This window comes from Fulmarus glacialis, unplaced genomic scaffold (assembly GCF_000690835.1).
Source record: "Fulmarus glacialis isolate BGI_N327 unplaced genomic scaffold, ASM69083v1 scaffold14009, whole genome shotgun sequence".
NCBI classification, from domain to species: Eukaryota; Metazoa; Chordata; class Aves; order Procellariiformes; family Procellariidae; genus Fulmarus; species Fulmarus glacialis.
In genome coordinates, this window is record NW_009235362.1 from 114,167 (window position 1) to 140,601 (window position 26,435).

A 26,435-nucleotide genomic window follows, 5' to 3' on the forward strand; every position below is an offset into this window, starting at 1 on the left:
ATTGGTAGCTTCTCAACAGGCAGCATTATTGTGAAGACATGGGGAGCTTTGCGTACAAAAAGTGAGTGACTTGAGTTGCTATTTGACACATCATTTATTAAGCTTTGGAAGAATGAATCAATTACTCAAGATCATTTAACAAAAAAGCCCAGAAAACAATTCAGACTATGATTGGGTAAAAAATAACACTATAGCATCAGACCTTCTTCAAACCTAATGGGGCTGCCATTTATATATACTGTAATACATCAGATTTTATTCATTTGTGAATGCAATAATTGCTAGAATGTTACAGGTTCCTTTTAGAACATAAAGACAGAGCGATCCCTTGTCCTTTCGTTTGCTATTGGTAGAAAAGCATTAATGAAGACAAATCAAAGACATTAGAGGTTACTGTGAGACAAATTGTAGTCATCCTAGCTGTAAGAGATGTCTTCTTCATGAAGAAATTAAAGATGTTTCTGGTTTAATACAAAGTTTTTTCTCTTACAGAGAGTGGGAAAAGTTCCAATTTTTTTTTTTTTTTTTAATTGTTATTGTCATTAATGGGCCTTCCAGTGCCTGGAGAAAATGCCATGTGTTTATTGGATGAGAGTAAAATCCCTCCCACTTTTTTTAGACAAAACAAAAATTGCTTTTCCACAATGGGATAAAACTAGGAATTTCTTGCTAGTCTGTTTTGCTAGTCTGTTTTTGTTTCCCCTTCAAACTGGAAAATAAACCAGTGATTTTGGGGCATTTACAGAAGATGTGGAAAACTGAGCTGAAATGTTTATTCAAAACTCCATTTGGTTATTTATGCAAAGTAGAATAGCTGAGACTGTATCCTGAGGGCTAGGGGACTCAGAAAGCTGGAGGCTTAGGTTCACATTCATACTGTGCCTGATGTGGAGCTGGGATATGAAGCTGAGTTTACCATGTCCCAGATACACACCTGAAATCCTGGTCTTTCTTGCATCTCTGTATGCACTTGCCTAGAAATTCCACTCTAGAGTTGAAAAGCCTTTTGCAATAGATGTTAAGTTGAAACCAGAGTGGAAATTTTGATTTCAAAAGGTGGGTGTGAAAATACTAGTGAAAATTCCAGTCTGTTTTTATAATTAGTCCCAATAAAGACAGATATTGCATTGTTTTTTTTTTTACATATATTAGAAAAAATGTTTCTTTATCTCAGCATTGTCCTGCAGAATATGGCTTTATATCAGAACTGTGAAATTGGCCCAATGTCAAGAAAGCTAAAAATCCGGATTAATAGGCCCCAAATAAAATATATTCCACCCTAAAATTTGAGGCTGTGTATTACCTTGCTTATATTGTTATCCTCTTTGTTAGAAGATGCAAGTTTATTGGTAATATTACAGTGGTCCTAATTGCTGCCTCTCTAGTTAGGGTTTGGCCAATCTTAAATTCTGGAAATCCATCTTAAGACTTTATTTTAGCTACTCTGAAAGTGAATGTCCTGACATTCATTTACATACTCTAGAATTCCTACTGAACTGAATGGGATTCAGTATATCTATCTATCTGTTCAAAGGATTTGTTCACACTTGCTTTATACTGCAGTAAAAAGAATTGGCAAGTGGGAGGAAAAGCATAAAGAAGTGAGTTAGTTAATAAAAATTATTGAAAGGACCTTTACTAGAGCACTTAGACACTTGAAGCACCTCCTTACAGTCATTATGTTTTTTGAAATGTATTTGAAATATGTATGAAAATTGTATACATAAAATACATATTTTAAATATGATTTATATGTTTGAAATATTATGAAAACATGAGGAGGGATGGAACACTTCTATGAGGAAAGGCTGAGAGAGTTCGGGTTGTTTAGCCTGGAGAAGAGAGGGCTTCGGGGAGACATTCTTGCCGTCTTTCAGTACTTAAAGGGAGCTTATAAGAAAGATGGGGACAGACTTTTTAGTAGGGCCTGTAGTGACAGGACAAGGAGGAATGGTTTTAAACTAGAGGAGGGCAGATTCAGGCTAGATATAAGGAAGGCTTTTTTTACGATGAGGGTGGTGAAACACTGGCACAGGTTGCCCAGAGAGGTGGTAGATGCCCCATCCCTGGGAACATTCAAGGTCAGGCTGGACGGGGCTCTGAGCAACCCGACCTAGTTGAAGATGTCCCTGCCTGCACCAAGGGGGTTGGACTAGATGGCCTTTAAAGGTCCCTTCCAACCCAAACCGTTCTATGATTCTATGATTCTATCATAGAATCATAGAATACCTCAAGTTGGAAGGGACCCATAAGGATCATCGGGTATGATTCTATGAAATAATTAAAGAAGACTAATTGTAAAGACCACTTTTACTTAGAAAACTGGAAGGATTGCGTGTATTTCTGTGATCCTTCTTGCAATAATGGAAACAAAGTTACTGTTAATTTAGGAAATCATAGGAAAATATTGCTTTATATATTGCCTTATTCAGGTAAAACCAAGAAAAACTCATTTCACTCTCCCCACTTTGTCTCCATCAGATTGTGGTGCCTTTTTCAAATTCTCCTCTTTGCATGTTGGAGTTCTAAGAACTAATATCAGAATAAAATACATCTTTTTCGGATGAGAATTAAATGTAAATTCTTTTATCAGGCAAGGAATACCACTGAGAAGAAGTATTAATAACTTCCACATATTAGCCCCCAGTGAAATTTGTTTGATTTCTTGTATAAAGAATTTGAAATAAGAAATCCATAAATCCATGTTGAATCCCCAAAGACCTGAGTAAAAACTGTTTTTCTATTTGTTCATAAAAAAACCCAACCAATTTACTCTTGCCATAAACACACTCCTTAATCCCATGAAACTATGATAAGCTTTTTAACTTCTATATTCTAAAGTTTTAGTTTAAGCATGCTTCCCTCACATAATTATGCAGATTTTGATTGAAAACTGTAAAAAAATTGTCTTAGTTAAACCATTTTGTAGTTATAGGCGTATTAGTTTTACTACAGCAAGCTGTAGAAATAAATTAATATTTTGCCTGCTCCCTCTTTTTAGTTTGCTATGTAACATCACCTGCCTGAACTAGGACATAACATTGAAACTGTATTTTAAATCTTGAAAGTAAATTTTTGAGGCTTTTGGATGGTAACAAGTATGATTACAGTAAGTCCTAGAGCTTCTGTCAAGAATTGCTGGGAACATTACAAAGAAGAGCCTGCACCAGATAATTAAGTGACCCCAGACTCTCAGTTCATGTTTCTGATATGTTCAAAATTAAGACACGTTTTTCAGCATAAAAATTGAGTTTCTATAAATACACATTTTCAATGGAATAATAATAATAATAATAATAATGATTAAAAAGTCAGTTCTGCTTTCTGCCATTTGTTTAGAAATAGAAAATTGTCTGTAATTTATTTTTACAGAAAATGCAATTCAGGCCTTTGGCAATGGTACTGATGTGAATGTGTGGCAGCCAATCTTACCAGTACAGACCACTACAGCTACAACTACAACAGCTTCCAGACTTAAAAACACAGGTTCAGAGACCACCAACAATGAAATACCCACCCACAACGATTCACCAGCATGTGCAAACCTGCAGGTAAGAGAGTCTTGTACTTCTTGCAGTGCATAAATGAAAGTTTTTCATAGATATGTATACAGAGTGGTCTCCTGCTGTGTAAATAGATGTCTGCTTAAATTGGAATATCTGTGCATTCCCATGTTGTAGTTACAAGCTGGATATATTGTAAAATATCAGACACTATTATTTTAAGTCAGAAAAATGCATATTTCAAAGAGGACTTTACTGCCTCTCTGACTCAGAAACAGGGCATAGTATTTGATTTGTTATCACAGGTTTGGATATGAATGTGGCACTCTCCAAACCCTGCCAGGATACGTCAGATTAAATTAATCTCCTGAGTAATCCAAATTCAGAGGGAACTCTTAATGTCAGCTAGCATGTCCTGCTGCCTTCTTTCTTATGTTATTGGCAGTAAACTTAAGAGGTTTTTTTTGGCTGAGTAGGTCTGGATGTTGGAGAATATGTGGTGCTACAAACTTCATGGTGAAAAAGCTGGACAAAGAAGCTGTTTTCAATCGGGCACGTTCCTGAACTAGGGTCAAGGTCGTGATGTGATTTTGGCCAATGGCTGTAGTGATTTTCTTTGTCGCTTCAATTAGGCTATTCACGGTGCATCATTGATTCTGTATTTAAAGAGGCTCATCACTTGCTGAAGGCAGTATATGCAGCCTTAGAAAGTTTGAAGAACTTGGGCAGGAGACAACTGCAAAATCAAGGCACGAAAGAAATGTAAGATGAAAACATCCTTAGGCCAGATTAGAATCTTGGGTTATAAAAGTTTCTGGTAGTTTAAATGCAAAATTAGGTCAGGGATAGATCAGCTTGGCCTGTTTATTTTTGTCTTTACAGAAGGAAAATTGCTATGTGACACAAATGAAGGTGTCCAAGTTTTACAGTCTCATCTGGTATTAAGATACTTTTTTGCTGGATTCCCAAACTCTTCCACACTTGTAGCATTCACATTTCACTTTCTTACAAAAAATTGATTTTGTATTCTTCATATTAAACTGTATCAAAGTTTCCATCTTCACTAAACCACACAGTTCGTATCCTTTGGAAATGTATTTTGCTTCTTAATTTTTCCTGCACTACTCTCTCATCTTCATCCTTTTCTAGTATCTCCGTTTATTTTCTGTTGGCAAATTGCATGTGAATTAACATTTTTCAGAGGCATTACTGAGTCACAAAGTATATAGGGCTGATGGTAGATGGTGCTGAGTTTAGGTCCTTCTGGTTTAATCCTATTTTTCGTATCTGTGCGTTCATTATTAGTTAAGCTTTGTAAGTTATTGATGAGAGGGAGACGGTTGTAAGCATGTATTTCTATATGCAGTGTCATTTGACCAAATAGAATATGCCAAAAGGAAATATAACCTTTTAAACCTGGAACTTGGAATATCTTGCATTTAAAGCAAGACCTTGATGAGATATTATTAATTCACTTCATGTTATATTAAAAGGTTGTTTTATGGGAGAGATCACATTTTCCTTCAGTGTTTGTACAGTCCCCTATAGAGTAAGGCCTCCAGATGCAACCAAAGTACACATGATAAATAATGAACTGAAGAAATGGCAAGCGATCACAAATCCCATTGGATTCAGTTTGATTTGCAAATGTTCCTCAAGCCTAAACAGACGTTCCAGTGTTTTGAAAATAAATGAAATTCTTCCCTGTCCTTACTCCTGTTACTCTGGCATTTGAAGTAACATCCCACATGAGTTTATCAGCGCTGGTTTAAAGCTATGTTATGACTTCAAGTGCACCCCTCGTATACTTGACACAAGAAGAATAGGTCTGTTTAAATAAATGATCTTTTCTATTTTGTAGAAACTATAGATAAGTCTGCACTAAAAGGTCACTGAAGTTATGTGAATCAAGCAGTTTTATTCCTATGAAATACAACATTCTGGTGCTCGCTACTTCCTTGTGTCAGAACTGAAACGTGAAGAACAAAGCTCTCATATTTTAACACATTTTTCAAAAAATAACTTACAAATAGAGTCAAAACAAGCCCACGCTTTTTTAAAAAGAAACCTGTGTTTGTTGGACAGTATGGTGCCACTTTGCATGTGAGACTTAAACCTCAATGCAAATTTTACAAAAGAACTGGAGGCATTCATATCGCACTTGGAGAAGGGTATTCATTCCAAGGCTCTCCTCCCATGAAAAACATGCCTTTGTAGTATTTTCAAAACATGAACAAGTGCGACCAAAAGCAATCTGAAGGGCTTTGTTATATGCTTAGCAGTTAAACTGAAAGGTTTCAGAAAGGCAATATAACCTAAACACTGTGAAAAGTAGAATTAAATGCATTAGTCTCAGCACAGAAAGACAACGGCAGGGTGGGGATAAGGAAATGATCATTGAGATGCTACAAGGCTGCATATCCTAGTTAGTGGGTTTAAAAATACAGTGAAGGAGGAAAGAGCAGGAAGTGATTGATTAGTATAAATTGCCATAGAAATGAACAAATACTAACCTCCTGGGGTTGTAAAATACAGGGCACTAACCCGATCTGCCAAGAATGTCGCCAGCTGAGCAGTTTTTGATACATTTTTTTCTGACTTGTTCAGAATGGTTGTATGAAAAGCAAGAATACACTAATGGTTTTGTCGCTGTGCCATGTTCTCCTGCACACATGCAAACCTGGGAATCGGAAGGGTTGTGAATGCTTAAAGAAAATATCAGATACTCTTTGTTTACCTGTACTCAATATTTATTTTGAATAGCTGTTGAAGGTTTGGACTTCTAAACAATTTTTGTTTCAGTGGTGCTGTTTAGAAATTGTTCTTCAACTTGCCATTGCTACAAGAATTTACAGTTCTCCCATTATGGTGGTATTTTCTTATTTCAAATTGATACAGACAAATGTGGATTTCTGATATATGCTTATTTCATGTTTAATTTTTATTTATTTATTTATTTATTTATTTTAATGTTTATGCTTATTTTATGTTCACATATGCATGGATTTGTGTAATATACTCTTTTTTCTATCCCTAAATTAAATCAGCACTCCATCTTTGCTAGGAAGATGCTTAACTTCATCAAGAATCCTATAAACTCTTTTATAAAGCTGGCTTCTAACAAAGTTTGCTAAACACAGAGAGTAAATAGCGGTTAGTTTTGTATAACATGCTGAATTCAAGTATTTTTTGAGGTTCTTGACATCTTGCAAAGATGTCCTCAGAACCACATAAAAATAATTTATAAAATATTGTAAACAAAAAGGAAGATGAATGCCAACAGTGCTCCTTATACAGTCATATTTTATTAAGTAATTGCCATCCCTATCTTTTTTTCTGATAGCTTCACTCTAACGTTTTCTATTTAACTGACATATTTGTTTATCCTTCATTCTCAATCGTAACTTGTGTACAGTACGCCGGTCAAAAAATGGTTATGGTCTTTCAGTCTCATGTTCTACCACCACTGCTTGAACCGTCAAGTTGGATTATTTGAAAAGGACAAAAGAATGAGTTTGGATGTGTACTCACACCATGTATTCTTCAAGAAAAATGCTGCCTCTGCATTTAGGAGAGATACATGGAACTGAAAGATGATAATGAAATAAACTTCAGGTGATAGATTAGACTAGACTAGACCAATTGTTACTACATCATCATCAGAGATAAATAAAAAACTAAGACTTTCATACTGGGTTTGCTGTAACATTTTAGAAGACATTTTACACAAGACAAAAATGTTAAAAGTCAAGATGGTTAAGGATGTTTAAGTCTAAATTTATGCATTGAAAACTATCAACTCCCTGGTTAGTTCTATACTTTGTTTTCCCACGTTTGTTATAAATACCTTGCTCCAGTTAACCTTAGTTCAGCATTCAGAGGGAATTTAAGGTTTTTGTGCTTTTGAAGAAGTGTGAGTAGTGGATGCGTGTAATTGGGATACATGGCCCTTCAGACTGAAGGCAAGTACTTTTCAGTCAAGTCCAGTATGTGAATTTCTTTGTACTCTCAGAAGCAAAATTAAAAACTTATGAGATAGGAATTAAAAAGTTCCAACATTTTGTGGGGAACAAGGAGGAAAAGAGAAATCTAGATACTTAAATACGTCGATTCTTTCTATTTGCACGTAAGATTAGTGAGTGTTTAGAACAGACGTGGGTCATACTGCAAGCTTCACATAATTCCACATAAACTTGGGACTTTAAAAAATATCTATTATGGCGAGTCTTAGAATAAGAACGGGAGACAGGGCTCATAGTTCTCTGGGGGAACTAGGACTTAAACGTGACTCACAGACTGAAAATGACTGTGCTTTTCCCTTGTAGGTCCATCTGTTGCAGATCTTCAGCACTGTGTGTGAGGATCTGCTAATCTGGTGTTCGAAGTACTGTCTATAATTATTTAAGGTAGCTTCCTGTGTGCTAAATATTATTATTATAAAGCACTGTGTAGGTGTTTGGAGAGGGTTAAAAGCTTTAGCGTAGTGTTTAAGGATCAAGACCCAGCAAGTGTGGAGCTTCATGGACTGATAATTGGGTGGTGGGTGAACATAAGCAGGAAACATGGTCAGCACGTAGGTGTGTTGTTGATGAGGGGATAGTACAACTGCTGAGATAGTACGCTGGAACAGAGACAAAGGGAACTTGATTTATCCCCTGTGCACCAGTATTAGCTCGCCCATATGCCTGGCACCATCTTTTCCCCATCCCTTCACACAGCCTGTGATTGTTCTGTTTCTTTTTCGTTTTGAGAAAAACAAGCACTGTCCTTTCAAATGCACTGCCTGCTCTGTCCCTTGGGAGAAGTTGTACTTGGACCTCTTCCTCCAGGCATTGCAACTACGCAGAAAGTTGTATTCTGGGGAAAAAGATGGACAGGAATATAAAACTCCCAATGCTGTGCCAGAACAAAATAAAAAAAATAGAAAAAAAGAATATTGACTAAATGTTTCAAATGAAAAGATTTAAATTTACGTCCTGTATTTCCAGGATAGCTGACATAATGGGGTCAGCCTGCTAGTACAAGTGATTTAGAGAACACCTATTGGCAGCTTTTCTCCTGAAAAAGCAACGTCTTTAATTTGCTTCAGTAGCAATTCTGTTGTACCTAAAGAAGTCTTGTGTGCTTTGCGTGTTCAGATTAAAATCTGACAGCCAGGGATAATTTAAAGTTTCATCTTTAATCTTAGACTCCTAATTTGGGGAGCACTGAACAAAATTCTGTGTTTTACCAAAACAGAGACTGCTTTGTCCATTGATTTCATTGACATTGATTTCAGCGAACTTAATCCTTGTTTGCTTCAGCACCGTGCTGGAGTGGGTCCTCAAAAAATGTGGAAGTATAAAATTCCCTGAGACTGTATTCATTTACTACATGGCTCTTGCACCTTTCAGACAGAACCAGAGAAGGTCAGGTCACCATGCGTGAGGGACAGGTTCGGGTTTTCAGTCTGTATGGCAATCTCGGTGTTCACAGGCAGGAAAGCGATCGGCAGTCCGCCTGCATTACTATGCAAACAGTGGACCTCAGTGGCAAAAGGCTGCTTTGCAGTGAATGTATACATACATATGTACTAATGCTATAATCATGTAGACTGCTCCCACTTGGAGCAAGGCTGCACTTGGGTTCTTCACCATCTTTGCCAAAGAATTTCAGGACCACACAAGATAGATCATTTTCAAGCTTGTTGAAATCATGCTGAAGTTAAAGATCTGATTAATACACCTGATTAATTTCTAAGTACAGAGAGTCTTTGCCTCTCTTTTGAACATCAGAGGAACAGTTTGAAGATCTAGCCAAGTATCATACCCTATAGGCTCAGATGTATCATATTCGTGTCAACATTGCTATGGGACATCAGCCATCAGTAGTCAGTAGAAAATTGTTCTCGTTTACCAGCCTTGGTTGAACTTCTTAGTTGAACATCGGGCCCCCTTGCAAGATCAGTCACGATTTGTGGAGTAAAATACTGGCTAAAACTCTCTGACGGTGTAAGTCAGCACATCTCTGTGTTATCATCAGAGCTACACAGATGTCCACTTGTTAACGTTCAGTCTCTTTGGCATGTAGAGCTCTCTGTAAGACTGGACCTTATATTTAATGATCAATAGTCCAATGAAACATTTTTAATGTTGGAAGCCGGGTGTAATAAGCTTCTGTTGAGACAGCAAAAGACAGCAAAATGGTTTATTTTGCATATTAGAATTACAGTTTAATTTATGTTTGTTTGATTAGCATGCTTTTCATTATACCAAAATATTGTGCATGTATACTGCTGGAGAGCCTAATATTTCATCAATGATAAAATATTTTACAGTTCATCTAAAAAAAAAGTTTTAATAGCCTGAGCATCTTTAGTGTATTATAATAATACAGCGCTTTATAGCAGACTGTAAAACTCTAGACTACAGTTTTAGGAATCATGCAATTTTGTTTTATAGTTTAATAATTATTCAATTGAAAATGAGTATGAGGTTACTAAAAACCAATTTAATGACTTACAAAAATACAACTTTATTAAAATGTACTACACACCTTTACAGAAAATTGAAATTTCTGTGGACAGATTATAGTTCTTATCCTCAGAAAGAATTTTGCAAATTATTGCTACTAAAAGCAGATGTAGCATTTGCAGTGTTCCCCTAAGCTACAGTTGTCTCTATGTTTCACATCAGTATCCTCTTATAGGAATACCCACAAAAACACAAAGTGCTAGAATAAACCGGAATCAGAAAATTGGATCACCTCAGATAAGCCAAATCAAACTATTCATAGTCCATGTTATTACTTTATGTGGTTCTTCATCATATTAAAGGTATCCCTAATGTCAGCCAACTTTAGTTCTCAATCAAATATCTAGACCATCATGTATTTCCCTTTTAAAACAGATAGCTCACTATAGCCTGCAAAAAACAGTCACAAAGTGGAGTACAGTATTATAATTTAATTTTAAGGCATAACTATTACTAATAAAAATTCTAGGTCATTGCATTGTGATGGTAGACATTTAATCACTTTGTCTTTGGAAGTGTAGTTCATAATATATTGTGCGTTTATGGGACTTGACAAAGTGCTTTGTTTAAGACATATTGTTTGCTGTTAGCAAATACTAGGTTTTAGCCGTGACTCTGCTTCCATTTATACTTGTGCAAGTGAAAGTAACTCTGGTTATGCCAGCAGGCTGACCCTGTGGCAAAGCAAGTGCGGGCAAAAGTGATCGTGCCACCAGGTTTCTAATGGAACAGAGAGCAAGAATAGAATCCTTGAAATCATTAGTACTTTTAAATGTTAACTGGAATAGCTTGCAGGAGTCCTACTTATAGCCCAGAATCCCATCATACTAGCTATTCCACAGGCTCATAATGAAAAGGTACTCCTGATCTTAAAAACCTAATGAATTACAGTTAACTTCAGTGAAGCTAAGATACCACCTCATAGCTTTTATTTATTCTGAAAACCACATAGTGTATTTGAGTGCTCTAGAAACAATAAATATTTTACTATTATAAACTATGTTAATGCACTATGTTATCCTCAAAAAGTATATCCACAGAGATACATGAGGAAAACCAAAGTGAAAGACTGGTACCATCTCAGACAGTTGATACAGTTGCCAATACAGAAATGTTTCTTTCTAAAGTACTAAAGTAGCTCGGCAGTTGCCAGAATTGATCCAAATTTAACAAATAAAATCTTTCTTTATCAATTCTGCCATTTTTGCAAAGAATTGTTATTTGCTAGGCAAGCAAAAGGATTTCATAAGACTTTTATAATTGAAATGTATGTTTAAACACTGTTATTGAAGCAGGTATTGATGTTTTTGTTTTGTAGTGTGACAGTTTAAGACAAATGACAGTGTGGAGGCTAAATAATTTTGGATAGCAAAGCACTTTAGTCACAGATGCATACAGTTTTATGAATTACATGCCTTCTCCGTCTCATGGGTGGATAGTGCAGGGGGAGTGAGAAGTCAGGGGAGCAGCGTACCAATTTGTTGCACAACCTCATCATTCCATGGAGGAGAAGGCTCACTCCCGAGAGGGACCCTGATGCATTGTGCACAGTCCTGGGGCAGGGTCATGGTTTTCCCTCGTCTCTTTGCCTACTCCCTGAAATCCCCAGAGGTTGGAGAGATGGTCCCAGATCCTGGAGTAGGGTTGTAGGGCTGCCCAGAGTGTTCCCAAAATCTTTGTTCCCTGATATTTTTATGAGTCCTTGAGTATATGAGTGGGTAGAGAAGAGCTCACGGATGACTACTGCATTCAAATTGTGCTATAATTCTCTGATTTGCTGTCACCCTTGTTGGCTCTTGCAATCTGCTTGTTGCAGACACTTCTGGACACTTTTGCGCTTCTTAATGATCAACAGGTTGTTTGCATAGATTAGCTATCTATTTCTTAGAGCGCACCAAACCTATGCTGTTTTTTGGGACAAGTTGTTGATTGTATTTTGTCTGCTGCCACAGCAAAGTATTGATTAAAGTTCACTGTCTTATGCTGACAGGTCTGTCTGATTTATTTTCAGTCCAAAATAATTTTAAAGAAGATAAGAATTGGGTAGTATGCAGAAGCCACTGCCCTGTTGTGGTAGGTCATGAGCAGTTATCGGGCAAGTAGAGTTTTCCACAGGCCTCAGGAGCCTTGTACACATGTTTAATTGTCTGTTTCTTAGTAGTTTCAATCGTTCAGATTGCCTCGTTGCTGGTTTTAGCTGAATCATTATGAAGAATGTAATCGAGTTAAAGCATTTGGGGAAGGTGTATGAATTTGAGTACTCCAGTGCACAGAAAAATAGAAAGGATAACCTGATGTTACCCACTGGATGAAAATGGGCTTGAAGGTATTTACCATTCTCTCCTTTTACGCATCTTGCAGAACATGCCAATTGTGGAAGTGGATGTGACAGCTTTGTTCATCCTCTTGCACTCAAGTCTCATGGCAACATTACTTTCCCTAGCACAGAACTGTAAACTTTCCTCTGGAGGTCTAAACACCTCTGTAGTACCAGCAAAGAAAATCACAATGTTTTTAGAGAGATAGATTCCCTTAAACTCATACACGGATAGCAGATCTAAACACAAAGATCCTTTTTAAACACCTTCCTGTACCTTTGGAAACCCTCCCTATTGGAAATAATAGAAATTCAAGAAGTAGACTATTTTATCATGGAGGAAAGTTCCCCTTCAGGAAACGATAACCAAGAGTAGTTCTGCCTATTTATGTGATGTGAGTTGTTAGACTATTAGTTTCAGTTTACTGGCATATCTACTCCATCTCTGAACCTCACTTCCAGTTAGTCTTTATTAGGTCCTTTTCCTATCTGTCCTTTAGTCTTTTTTTTTTTTTTTGTCCTTTCTTCTTGCAGATCCCCTCTGTAATCTTGGGGCACTCAACTGCCTCATAGACTTATTATGATATGAAATTTATCAGTATATATTTTTCTATATTCCCTGTGTCTGATGTAATGGCTAAATGCAGATTCAGGGGAAAAAAAAAGTACTGCACAAGACTGAGCAGAAGGGATGTGTGGCACAGGAGGAGTCACCGTGCCATCACTGGCTTGGCTGCCTTGGAAGCTACAGTGGGCAAAGGGGAAGGGCTGGGGGTTGTGGCCATACTGGGGGTGCAATAAGAGATTGGAGTAGGTCTGTGTTTTGGTTGGAGAAAAAAAGTCTGAGGCAACCCTGCTTCCTTATCCTTGATTAAAGAGGATACATTGCCTTCCTCTGCCAACAGCAAACCCAAGTACATGAAGTATGTTTATGCATATAAAGTCATTTAATTTGAGTCTAAAGAGGCAATCACACGACCTAATCAAAATCTGCTTTTGTTTATACACTCGTAAAAATGGAATAACTCCATAGTTGTGTACATTGCAATTATCCTTAAGTATACCTTGTAATTATCAGTTACTCCTTAGATATTTATACATCATTCTTTGGTATTTTTATGTAACCCATAAACTAATGTTCTTAAAAAATAAACTACCCAGACTCACAGTTATCATGTGGCAGATATGATCAAAAGCATTTCAGTGATAATAAAGAAGATCTTTTAAGAATAGTTTCCTCCTTGTAACCTTGCAAGCAGCAAATGAAATATAGAAAAGCCCAATGGAAATTAGAATACAATAATAAGTAATCATTTTAAATCATACATTGGTGACAAGGCAGCATAGCTGCAAAAATAGTATATTGTTGAAGAACTAAAATTTGGAACATTTTCCATAGCATGGCCTAAATTTTTCAAGTAGTCAAACCAAGTTTATAGGACAGAAAATGAAACACAGCCTTTTAACCAAATTGGCTAACATATACTCTTAATTAAAAAAAAAAAAAAATTAATGATAACAAAACATCTGAACATAAATATTTTTTTTTTCTGCTCTTAACCTGTCTGCTCATTTTACTTATAGTCTTCACTGTACATTAGTAATCAAATAGTGCGAATAAATCACACCCTTTGTCTCCTACTTACTTTTTGTCCCTATGACTTCTAATCAGCTGTCTTACCTGAATAATAGATCTCTACATCTATTCTACAGCTTGCTACTTTTTCAACTTGCTGTTGAGTTCCAGAACATGAGACGCTGTCACCCATTTCAGTTCCTTGCCTTCAAAATCAATAGTTCAAAATGTTTATTTTAGTCTGTACCTTGGAGGCGAGCCTAGCAATTTCACACTAAATTGTAGTTCTAATCGGTGGACTTGGCCTGATAATCCCACCTCAGGTTAAGCCCTCCTGTGTGCTTAGCCCTTTCTGTGAGCCACAAGCAGACTGACTGTTGTGCATAATGCAGGATATTTTTTCATAGGTTCACTCAGCATGTGTCCTAAAGAATTATAGGATTATCCTCCCTCATGTCTTTCTTAAAACAGAATTAGGTATTCTGGGCAGTAATTTACTAAATACTGCATAACATGGTACCACATTATTCTTCCAGATTGACATTTTCAGACACCTCAAGTTGCCTCTAATTCAAGGCTAGATATGCATTACCACATGCACATAAACATTTGGATGTACTGAATTCATGCTCAGATTTTAAATGTGTGCATTCAAATTTGTTATGTAAGATGTGTACCAGGTAGGATCTAAATAGCTACCTGCAGTCGTAAGTACCTCGTTTGTGCAGAGAGTTGGATAAGTGGGCATATAAGATAAGCGTGCATGGATGAAAGCAAAGCAGTTACAAGTATCTGTGAAAACCCATTCCTAAATTTGTGTCTGTGCAAATGTAAAAAGGTGGTTTGATCAGAACTTTTCTGATCAACAGTGTTTAGTATGTTTTTTACAATGGCTTGCCCTCCTCTAGAAAAAGTAGTGCATTAAAGGTTGCATGCACCTGAGTTAAATTCTTGAAGACCATTATATAATGTGTTCTATGTTAGTATGCTGCTCTGCACACTTCAATCACATATGCACTGTAATTATCTGGTTCTGAGGGCAAATTTAGGGATCTGTTCCTGCAGGGAACTAACTGCCTGTATACAATTTCGGAAGTCAAATGCAAATTCAGAAGGAAAAATTGTCTCTTTTTTCATACTGATTTTGAACATAATTAGTTTGACAAATTCTTGCAACTATCTGCAGAATCCTGCTCTCATCAAGAGTTGGCCTAAGCCCTATTACTTTTAATTAAGACTTCCTGATTATTCCTGAGGATTCAGTCACGGTTATTTGCAGATGAGAAATTCAGATTGTTATAGGCACAATTGAAAAGGTTTAGATAGAAAACACACCCGGTCTATACCCAGAGAACAGCTTAATGAGGATACTTAGGAATCATTAATTAAGCAGAGGCTTTTCACCTTCAGGCTGATGGCTGAGATACAATATCGTATTTAGTAGCAGTACAACTCTTTGGTAAGTGCCCTTGGTGAGAGAGCTCTGCTCTTTGGAAGCTGAACTGATCGCCCTGGGTCCACATCACAGGGACAGCCCCTAAAATACAGGTCATGCTGGCTCATGTCAGTGTAACAGGAGACTGGACTCTGGTGTTTCATGAACATTTAAAGAGAGCAACTGGCAAAGCTGCAGCTCCAAATAATCTCCAAGCCAGTGAGATGCATCTGCTCATATATGCTCTGCAAGTCCTCATTCATCATCTGCTCCCCTTTGTTATATACAAAGCCTGTTGCAGTACGTTCATCCATGCACAGCATATCAGAAATGCGATGTCCTATGCTGTTCAAGTGGTCACTGAGTGTGAGCAGCATAGTGATATCCCAGATCCCTTTTAATCATGCTGCTCTCGAATACTAGAGAGGCTAATCCCATCTTGGCCACTGAACATGGCATCTCTTCAACCCATTAAACTCACTTCTCACTGGGACAGCTCAATACACCAGTGCAGTATCAGTGCTGGTGTGCATATGCAGCCTGCATATACAATATACATATATTAATATACAGTGGACACCATCTGCATTATACTCATCTCTAGTAATGCTGTCTTAGTTCTGACTTTCCACCCACTGGTCTGGAGGTAGGACTAACACAAGAAGCCATATTGTTGCTGTAGTCGACACACACCCAGATGTATTTTTTTGGAATGCTTCCTCTTTGGAAACTTGATGACAACGTATTGACGCTGAAACTTGCTAGTAAGACACAGCTGATGCTTGCGAGTATTAGATGCATGAGTAGGTAGATCACAGAAAACACCCCTCACTTGGTGCTGTTTTCTACTTGCCTCAGCTCAGTCCAGAACTATTAATAAAACTGTTATGCATTCAGGGAAATATTTGCTGCCAACCATCATCAATCAAGATTCTCTTCAGATAGCACTCTCAAGATGTTTTTCTAGATGAAACCTTCTAATCTCTCTCTTGAGTCCCACTAAAGGATGTTAAAATTTGGTAGCATAGGGCACCTTCAAGATTTTTCTTGTAGGGTTTGCAATGGAATTAGAAAGATCTGAGGATATAGGAGGACTGCCCCTTTTTAACAGAGCAGCTTATCTCACAGAAAGGGAAATGAAGGGCATGGGGAAACATCCTGAGTGCTTTGCGATGTTATAAACCTGTATCCCATTAATTCCTCAGTCTCTTTGATGAAGTGCACTGCCTGAGGTGCAAATTAGTGCCACTTTTGTGCATTGAACCTGTCCTCTTAAGAGAAGAAGTGCTCCAGAACCGCCTCCTCATTTCAAAAATACTACAGACTAGTTGTCAGTATTGACCTGAGCTAGATTACACTAGCTACCTCGGAATATAAAGCTGTATATCCCATTAATAATCCCCTGAACTATCCAGTCTGCCACAACATAATACTTCAAAAAGTAGGCAAACTACCCACAATAAATCTTCTAAAGCTTTTTCCAGTTTAGTATGGAAACCTTAGAAGATATACCCAAAGTGATCCTGTTGATCTCCATTACTTGCATTATTAGCATTTGTCTATCTGTATTTTCTAGCTTATTAAATGTAAATATAAATGTAAACCTTCTGTCCTTCTGTGAATGATTTGCGTGATGAAACAAAGGATCATATCCTGTGAATAGTTTTGCATAATCTGATAATTATTTGCATAATCTGGTTATTATAGGCTCAGATTTGTTTTAATAGGGTTATAATTGTTAAACATCTAATATTCACAATACTTTTTGTGTCTTAGAAATTGTTTCAGTGATGGAAAAAGTTTTTCAGTACTTCTTACTGAGCTCAAATTTGAGGCCTTATATGCAGATGATATTAGGAAGTTACTTTTCATTTTCACTTGCTGCTGCCTGGCCAGTGGAAGAATTCCTGTTGGTGCAGTGGGATCAGGGCAGTAAAGAATAAGGCACCTTTCTAATAAGGTCAGGGTTCCGCAGTGTCCTCTTACACGAGAGTTTCTCTGCGTATCTGAATAGCTTCATTAACAACAGTGTAACTGTTGTGTGTGAGATCATCATTCATGTGTAAATAATGGATATGAGGTAGGCCAGTATAATATCATCCATTAAAGTATAGTCCGCTATAGTATAGCCCATTAAAGAGAATTAGTGTTAGGATTTCACTCCTAGTATTTTTGAGAAGGGATGATTTTTCTCTCCTTCACTTACTTCAGCAGGGGAAGAATGAATGTAGGATGCTACATCAAAGTCTCTTGCAAGTATTGAGTTTAAGATCTATACTGCAAGGGCCTTTTAATAATGTTTAGGAAGCTGACAGGACAAACCAAGGTCTAGTTTAGCTAATGGAGATCTGTGGACAGGGCCAACTGGATTTTTTTTTTTTTTTCAGTCATGACTTAAATCTGTTGAAACATATGCTTGTCATAGAAAATAAAATGCCAACAATCAAAATTGTATGATATTAATTCACTTTTAGAAATTAAAATGCTATCAGAATTTATTAATCAGGAATACTAACAGTGAATTTGAATACCTTTCTACAAAAGTATAAAGGCATATATTCTAATGAAACTAAAAATAACCATAGACACAGCTGGCAGCTATGCTTAAAGTTGAAGTTGTCTTACATTTCACGTTAAAAAAATCCTGTGTTCAGTGACTTTGAACTTTGCCAAAACATTATCTATTGGGGTGAAATTTTTCATGTTATGTGTGTGGCTCTGGCTGAATTCCTGGGGAACAGCTGCCTGTCAAAACCACAGTATGCCATAGTGTCGTGATTTAACCCCAGTTAAATTTGGGACCAGTTGGCAACCAAGCCCCTCACAGCTGCTCGCTCACCCTCCCCATCCCTGGTGGGATGGGGGAGAGAATTGGAAGGGCAAAAGTAAGAAAACTCATGGGTTGAGATAAGAACAGTTTAATGATTGAAATAAAATAAAATAAAATAATAATAATAACAATAACAACAACAACAATAATAATAATAATAATATTGTAATGAAAAGGAAAACAACAAAAAAGAGAGAAAGGAACAAAGGAAAAACAAGCGATGCAACTGCTCACCACCACCTGCATGAACCCAGGAAAAACAAGTGATGCAACCGCTCACCACCTGCTGACTGATACCCAGCCAGTCCCCGAGCAGCGATTGCTGCCCCCTGGCCCCCTCCCCTGGTTTATATACTGAGCATGATGTCATATGGTATGGAATACCTCTTTGTCCGGTTTGGGTCAGCTGTCCCAGCTGTGCTCCCTCCCAGCTTCTTGTGCACCTCCTCGCTGGCAGAGCATGGGAAGCTGAAAAGTCCTTGACTTTCTAAGCACTGCTCAGCAACAACTAAAACATCAGTGTGTTATCGCATTATTCTCATGCTAAATCTAGAACACAGCACTACACCCGCTACTATGGAAAATTAACTCTATCCCAGCCGAAACCAGAACACATGGCCTGGTTTTGTTATAGATTCACCTTGGTAAATTTGATTGCATTATTTAAAAATAATCTTTCTGATATTTTTATTCTGAATGGTATTTTCAGTGCTAGAAAGGAACATGGATATTGAGGCAAGTACTGCAGCAACTTCACTAAAATTTTAGCCCTGCCAGTTCTGAGGGTACACCTGTGCACCTGCAGAATTCAGCTACAGGGTTAGAGGAACAGGGACGAAATGCTTTAAATTTTTATTTCAGTGGCACTTCTGGAGAGCAGATTGTCCCAAAAATGCAAAATTCACCAATTAGTCCAAATCACAGCTGTTCAAGATGGAAATACTTTAAAAGAAAAAGAAAAAAACAGTCTCTAAATGATGTCATGATTTGATGGGACTCGGGTACGGGCAGAGTCACATAACTGCGGATGTAAGGAAACTGATACACCGGGCTTGAAAGGTGTAAACAAAACTGAGGAGGGGAGGGCATAGCTGTATGATGGGCACCTCAACTAAGTGGCTAGTTTCTTCTACCTTTCTTGTGCAAGTTTACTTTAGTGTCTGCAGCCTTTGCTTTTCCCTCCCTGTAATTGCAGCGAAGGCACTTGTTATCTGAAGTGTTTTGAAATCCTTTTAGGGCTTTCTGTGTTTTCTTTCCGTGCGTAACCATGCCAGTACTCACAACAAACACACACATACGCGTACGGTTAATAAAGAGAAAAGTCTTGAACATTTTTAGTCACTTAACCAAAAGCAGATGTTCATGGTCATTCTCTTCCCTTCCCTTTTAAAATTTATGAGTGAACACGGTGCTCAAGAGACCAGCAGTAATATCAGTTGCTGAAGGTTGGCACAGCACAAACAGAAGCTTCCTGTAACGCTCAGCGCTCAAGGCCTCGTGCAGACTGGTGTTCAGGCAAGCTTGCCTGATCTTTCCTTCCAGCTGCAGAACCAGAGGACACCACCCCTGGTCCTGCTGCCCGAGCGCGTGACCTTGTTCTCTTAATCTCTTAATCTCTTCCACCTGCATTGAGATCAGAGCTGGATGTCTCATGAGACCGACCGACGCGGTGAGCGTCCCTCCTGAGCTCTCTCCCTGCAACTCTGCTTTTGGCTTGGGGGGCTCCCAAGTTTTTCTTAGCGGAGAGTCCCAGCCGCAGAGCGTCCTGTCACCCGCTCGGCGCGAAGGAGAACTCGCCTGCCGGTAGCAGGCGTAGCGCATGCTGCCTAGCGCAGAGCGGCACCTCGCAGCCGCCCTCCAGCCAGGGCACGCCTGGAGGTGTGAGATGCGGTGTAGAGGCACTGCAGAAGTACGGTGCCTCTTTTCAAGGCTCATTAGCGCAACGCAGGCCTGGGCTGTTCTGGCTGAGCTGCTTTTAGTCCCCTAGTAGCCGTGGCTGACAGCTGCTCAGGAGTGTTTACACCACACTCCAGTGCACCACGTAGCCCAGTCTAATAGGGGAGGTAGGTACTTCGCCTGCTGCCAAACAGAACAACTTTGTTTGCATATTCGGACACGCAAGGGCACACACTCCAGCCTGGGGGAGTGTTGTGGGATCTGTAGTTCTTCAATGGCTTACCTTTGTTCAAAATTAAAAGCTGAGTATGTCTTTTAACTGGGATTGTAATGGCTTTGTGTTCATGCTGCTTTTCTTTAGATGCTGTTCAGTGCGCGACAGCCAGATGCTACCTGTAACCGCTATGTACGGCACTGGGTTGATAGCTGTGGTGAATCACTAGGGAAATGGGTTTTAATAATAAAATCCCAAACATCTCGACTTTGGATTGCATGGTTGTTCAGCTTTATAACTAGAGAAGAAAAAAAAAGAAAACCTAGGTAGCCTATGCCATTGAGGTATTAACCTGACACAATTTATTCCATCTGTGTTTTTTAGTATTCTGTTTTCTCCTCTGCCCTTCTTAATGCAGAAATATTTGCTTGAGGCAAATCCATAAAAAGACCATATTAGGAGAATTGCATAATATCCCCTAAAAATAGGAAGCAAGAATCTAGGACTATAGAAATTCATTTTACTCAGATAAATGAATGACTGAACACGAAAACAAAATTGTTAGCAAGTTACTTGCCATGAAAGGCAAGTCAGTCAGTTCAGTTGTCTTGGCTGGTGTCATATTTTGTGCTATGCTCGCTGGGAGACTAATTGCTTGAAATAAATATTTGAAATCTGACACAGATTTGTAAGCTGTAAGCTGTTTGATCAGTTTGGTGTTTCTGATAGGATCTGTTTTTTATAAAACCTTTAAGATTGCTGTTAGGCAGTTTTTGTACCATATTGTCCCAGCCATATAAGTGCAGTGAGATGTAGGGCTTAATTAAGTCTCATCTTTACTAACATAAGGATCTGGGAATGGTCCAGCAATAATTCATACAGTACAGGTCACCTTTCCTTCTTTCCACACTTGTTTCTGCTCGTTTTGGGAGGATTACTCCCAGCCCCCCCACTTCACCCCCCCAATCAAATTTTGTCTTAATTTTAAGATTGAAGAGGTTGGAGAGAGGAGGTTTTTCTCTATCTGTATTGCACTTTATCAACTTTTAGGACCGTTTCTCAGATTTCTGAAGTGATGTCTGCTGCTAAGTGTGTTTCTTGGGTCTCTGCACTGGACACCTGTTAGACCAGAGCTAATTTGATCCATCATTACCCAGTGGTCTGGGGAAGAGACACCATTCCCAGCCCACCTGGCCCTGTCCAGAAGAGACTGGGCAGTGCTACTTTGTTGGTGACCGAAGAGCTGGAAAGCTGGCTTTAGCAAAACAGGGACAGACATGCGTCCCAGCCCCGCTTCCCAGAGGATTCCTCTTGCCTGCCCTGTGGTGAAGCCTTTTCTTTTCAACCCTCTTTCCTCCTGAAGGAATGCGTGGAAACGATCTCAGGAGACCCACCATCCCTTTTTCCCTTTCCTGACCAGAACACAAACCTCCCTACTCTGAGGTTGCCCTCTACCCCTTGTTTCTGATGCTTAAGTACTCAAAACCAGCAAGAATCTATTAATGTTGAGGGAGAAGGGGACTTTTAAAATGCCATGTGTGCTCCCTTAAGAAAGCCAGAGCTTTGTGAAGGTGAGCTAGGTGGATCTGTCACTGCGCAGTGTTGCCCACTGAGCAGCTGTCTGCTGGTTTTGGATGGGAATGCTTGAACTGGCAAACCAGAGGGTGACTGGGCCCGAAGGCAGTCGGGGCGTCCTGCGGTGCTCAGGACTGCCTGGGGTCCGCTGCCCTGCCCAGCTGGGGCAGAGCTGTGGGGGGAAAGCCAGACAAGACCCCTGTAGGAGAACGGGGACAAACTCTGTGATTTTAGGACAGGTACAGAGCTATGGGGGACAGGAGCTTAGGGCTGGGAGGTGATGGGATCTGAAGGGACTGGCTGATAAACTGTTCATCGCACTGCACTGCAGCCTGTAAAGCTCTCTGCGTGTTTCCCCAGTGCATATTTGGGCACACGGGGATAATTGGTTCACTTTATTTAATGTCTCCCAGCTGAAAAACTTGTGATTTGATTCTTACTGTGCTGGGTGTTATCTATGTAGCTTTGAAGACTAGTGCCAGCAGTGTCTTGGTAATGCTCGTTTTTAAAAGATACTTTCTTCACTCTACAGAGTGGGATGACAGCACTGTCGTGCTTTTATGCGGAATGACGACCGATAATTTCATGCCCCAAGCTTGTATCTTGAGGGCTGATTCAGCACAAAAAAAAACCCCAAAACAAACAGAAAAAAAGATCTGACTTCTTTTTTATAGGATTGTGCAAAGCTGATAGTTTTTATAGCTTAAATAGTTTTGTACCCTGGCTGTACGGTATGGGTTTCAAAATTAGTCTGTGCTGAATTGGATCCTTATTTTAGTAGCCTGTGTCTTTGACCCGCACTTTGCTTATCTTCCCTGTTGAAAGTAATTTATACTCCAGCATGGCATAGTATTACCGTGTAATAAGAAAATACTATTGACGATTGTGATAGATGCCCCCACTGCTTAGTGAGCGCAGAAGAGTTAAACTGATTGCATTTTTACAGTCTGTATATTTCTGTGCTTATTGTTTGTGTCCTGCTGTTGGAAAAACAGGTTAGTTGCAAGTAAATATCTCTAATCAGCACAAGAACAAAAAGAACAAGCATCCTCATTTGTTATAGCTACTTCAGAAGCGTGGTCATTTGAAGGATGTATTCTGGGAGATTTGCCTCTCTTCTTCAGAAAAGCTTGTTAATATGGGCATAACTAACCAGGCATCTCAGGAGAGGACAAAGGCACACTCATTAAAATTAGCTGAAAAAACAACCCACATAACAGATATCTGTCGTAATGATACTTCTGTTGTCTCTCACTGTAATGTCTAAGCAATATGTTCCATAAAGCACATAAGGCCCAAAGTGTGTAGCTAACAGAAAGGGGCTGGTTTCTGAGTTCGGATGCTCGCTCTGTGCCTGTATGCATTCAGGTCCAATGTATTCAGTTCCCTTTACATGCTTCTCCTTCCCTCCCCTCCCTCCAAATTAAAGCTCACCTCTGTTTGGAGCCATCCCCAGTCAGACCTTTTGCTTGCTGTGAGTAACATAGGTATGCATGCTGTAGTGGTTATATAAAAATATTGCTGGATGACAAGCCATAAATAATGTGTGTACTGACTCCTAGTGAGATACCGCTGCAGTGTTTAATGCATTTATTAACCATGTAGTGATGTGATTTGCAGAAGGTGGATGCATAATTGCGAGATAGCATTTCTATCTGCAAAGGATGGAGGTAGAGGGATTTGGGGGATTGGAAGCAGAGAGTTACTAGGTTTTGGGAGGATCTTACGATGGTTATTAGGTGCAGGGCAAGAGAAGACTAGGTTAGGGTGTGTCTGAGCAAGGACATATGACTGAACTCATCTAGGAGCTACTGGGATTAGAAGGAAACATGGAGGTCCACAGAGACCTGTGTCTGGAGGAGAAATATCTCTATAAGCAATATTCCTTTCTCCTTACAGAAAACCACTAGCTCCTCTGCTGGCCTGATTCTTCTTTTTTTCTAGGAAAGGAATAAGTGATATTCTCCTTCTGATCATGAGAGTTTTTTCTTTTCTGGACATGCAGTTGGTTTCTCTACCAGCCCTTGACTAAGACCAACACTTTAGTTCGAATATTAAAAACTAAAGGTTGCGAAGACCAAAACAAGGCTTGTGTGACGAACGTACAGGATACTGAAGAGCTCATCGGGAGGTGCATGAATATGATTATCTCTAAATATCATCTGTTGCTTGTGCTACCACAGCGATAAGCTGCTCTGTGAAAGCAGATGTTCATTTTTACAGAATATAAAAGCTTGAGTGAGTGCAAGGTTGCTGGCAGTATGGGGGCAGCTTCCTCAGAGTAGCCCACGTTACTGAATTATAGCTCCCTGCGAAGCCGGGGAGAGTGTCAACCCATCTTACATAACTTTGTTTTACAGTCAGAGGCATGTCACAGCTGAGTGTATAAGTCATTAGCAAATGCTATTTTACCTCAGCAGAAAAGATCTCATACCTCTTTCCATATGTTTAACCAGTTATTTTAAGCTGCTTTTCCTTCACTGGTTTTTATTATTAGCCCCGCTTGTGTTTTGTTTAATGACAAAATTCCCATAGATCTTTTTGTCACCAGATAAGAGCTTTATATTAAAATTCAAAAAAATATAAATTTGAATACAGACTTATTAGCCACCTGTGTGTGCTATTTTACTCCTGTGGAACTAGGTACTTCTAGCACATTTGAAGGTACCTTCTTGCCTGTATGTTAGGCGTGTAGGAGACCTGAGAGGGGGGTTGGCAGTGAACCTTCGGCATCTTGCATAAGAACAGCTCTCATTTCCCAAATTTGTTGATGGCATAGATATTCCCTGTCAGAATTGTCTGCAGCTGTCCGTGATGGGCACACTTTTCTATTGTTTAATTCTTTAGGATAATGGAAGGAGTTGTAAGGTAAATATCCGATGGCTGAGGATATCTTTTATAATTCAAATGCATGCCTTCCAGTCTGGTTGTGTTTCCACCAAGGCTATCACCTCCAAGCCCTGATTTTTTTACCTCTGGTAAGGTGTTCACTCACGGTAGCACAGATACAGCAGTTCTGCTACATGTAGGATCCTTTCTGCCCGAGAGTAGGGCAGGAAGAATTTTCCCCTTAGGTTGTAATTACAGGACATACACTTTCTATAGCACTCTCCTCAACATGTAGGTGGGTTTTTTTTTCCCATTACTTGTGATTTAGTGATGCACTGTTGCATTATAGTGGTGCAGCCTATGCCAGCATTTCCATTATAACCTGTTTTTACAGGTTTATAACTCAACAGTAAAAACGTACTCTTTCAATTTGAAACCTGGCATATAATGTCTCATCTCATCCTCAGAATGATAGTTTTTTCTTTCCCTCTGCCTTCCGCCCCCCCCCATCCCCCAACCCCCCCAAAAAAAAAGGGGTTGCGTTTTTGCTGTATTTTTAAATGGAAGATATTGTCCTTTCTGTTTTGATAAGAGAAAAGCCTGCGTGTTTATTAAAATTATTTTTCAATTCTAAGAAAGGAGGTATAATAGAGGATGCCTGTGAATAATTGTTGTTGATGTTAAAATGACTACATTAAGTATATGGATACAGAGAAGTATTACCTTCCAAATGAAAGCTAGGGAATATTGGAAAGCTTTTTTTATGTTGATTTTGTTTCTGTTGATTTTACCCTTAAAATAGTGTTCTCAAAGGTAAATATGTTTTAGCTGTTGCACTCTATCAGGCTGAATGAAGTAAAGGAAGACTGCATATAGACAAAATGATGATATTTTTCTCTTTTCTCATTTAAGAAACACAGTACAGAAGGAATGTAAATTCTAACTTTGGCGTTGAGACCGACTACAAAGAGTAGACTTGTAGTTAGCACAGTGTTATGAATCCAAAGCAGGCGTAAGCAGCAAAGCACAATGTTTCCAACAGACAGATGCTTGTGTGGACTAGGAAATTTAGCACTGAATGACAAACTAAGAAATACAAGGCTTGTATGATCCTTACAGTTTACTCTGTCAAGATCTGAACCTCTGAACCTGAGGCCTGCTCTGAAGCCTCACGTTCCAATTCAATATAGTATGGGTGTTTAGGATACAAGAAAATCAGGATTGAAATCCAGTTTCTCCTTCTTTACCCGTCTCCTTGGAGCCAACCATTTAGGAGTTGAAATCTACCCAGTTGCGATTAAAGGAAGTTTCCTAACCTCTGTGAATACCACCACCACTGCAAACACAGCAGGAAGGCTTCACTGTGTTGCTTCTTCTTGTAGCGAATTTACTTCCAGGCATTTCTTTTTCCATTTAGATAGTTAAATTTATGCTTACCGTAACGACTTTAATGGTACTAATTAGAAGAAAGGGTATGTAAGAGAGAGATTCCACGGAGGGTGTTTATTAATGAATTGAGCTATTATTTTGCCATGTATTTGAGAACTATCAACATATATACAGTGTGCATTCTTACGATAGCTAAGCTGTCTTTCTCTTAAATCCCAGCTGTTTTAGTTTTTCAGTTGTCTCTAATATATCTACTTATAAATATAAAAGTGTCATGAAAAGCGGGGAATGTGCTTCCTAATGAGAAGTTCGGTTCCTTCATTCAAGGCCAACGGCATCCTGGCCTGTATCAGAAAGAG

The 26,435-nt window shown here is 38.8% G+C and overlaps 1 protein-coding gene across 1 annotated transcript in view; it reads left to right on the top strand.

Moving 5' to 3' along the window:
- GFRA1 (GDNF family receptor alpha 1) overlaps positions 1-26,435 on the top strand; it is a 145,253-nt gene that overhangs the window by 113,749 nt on the left and 5,069 nt on the right. The window contains exon 7 of the mRNA XM_009586012.1: positions 3,373-3,551. Within this exon, the coding sequence (XP_009584307.1) occupies positions 3,373-3,551 (179 nt within the window). The remainder of the gene's footprint in view (positions 1-3,372; positions 3,552-26,435) is intronic.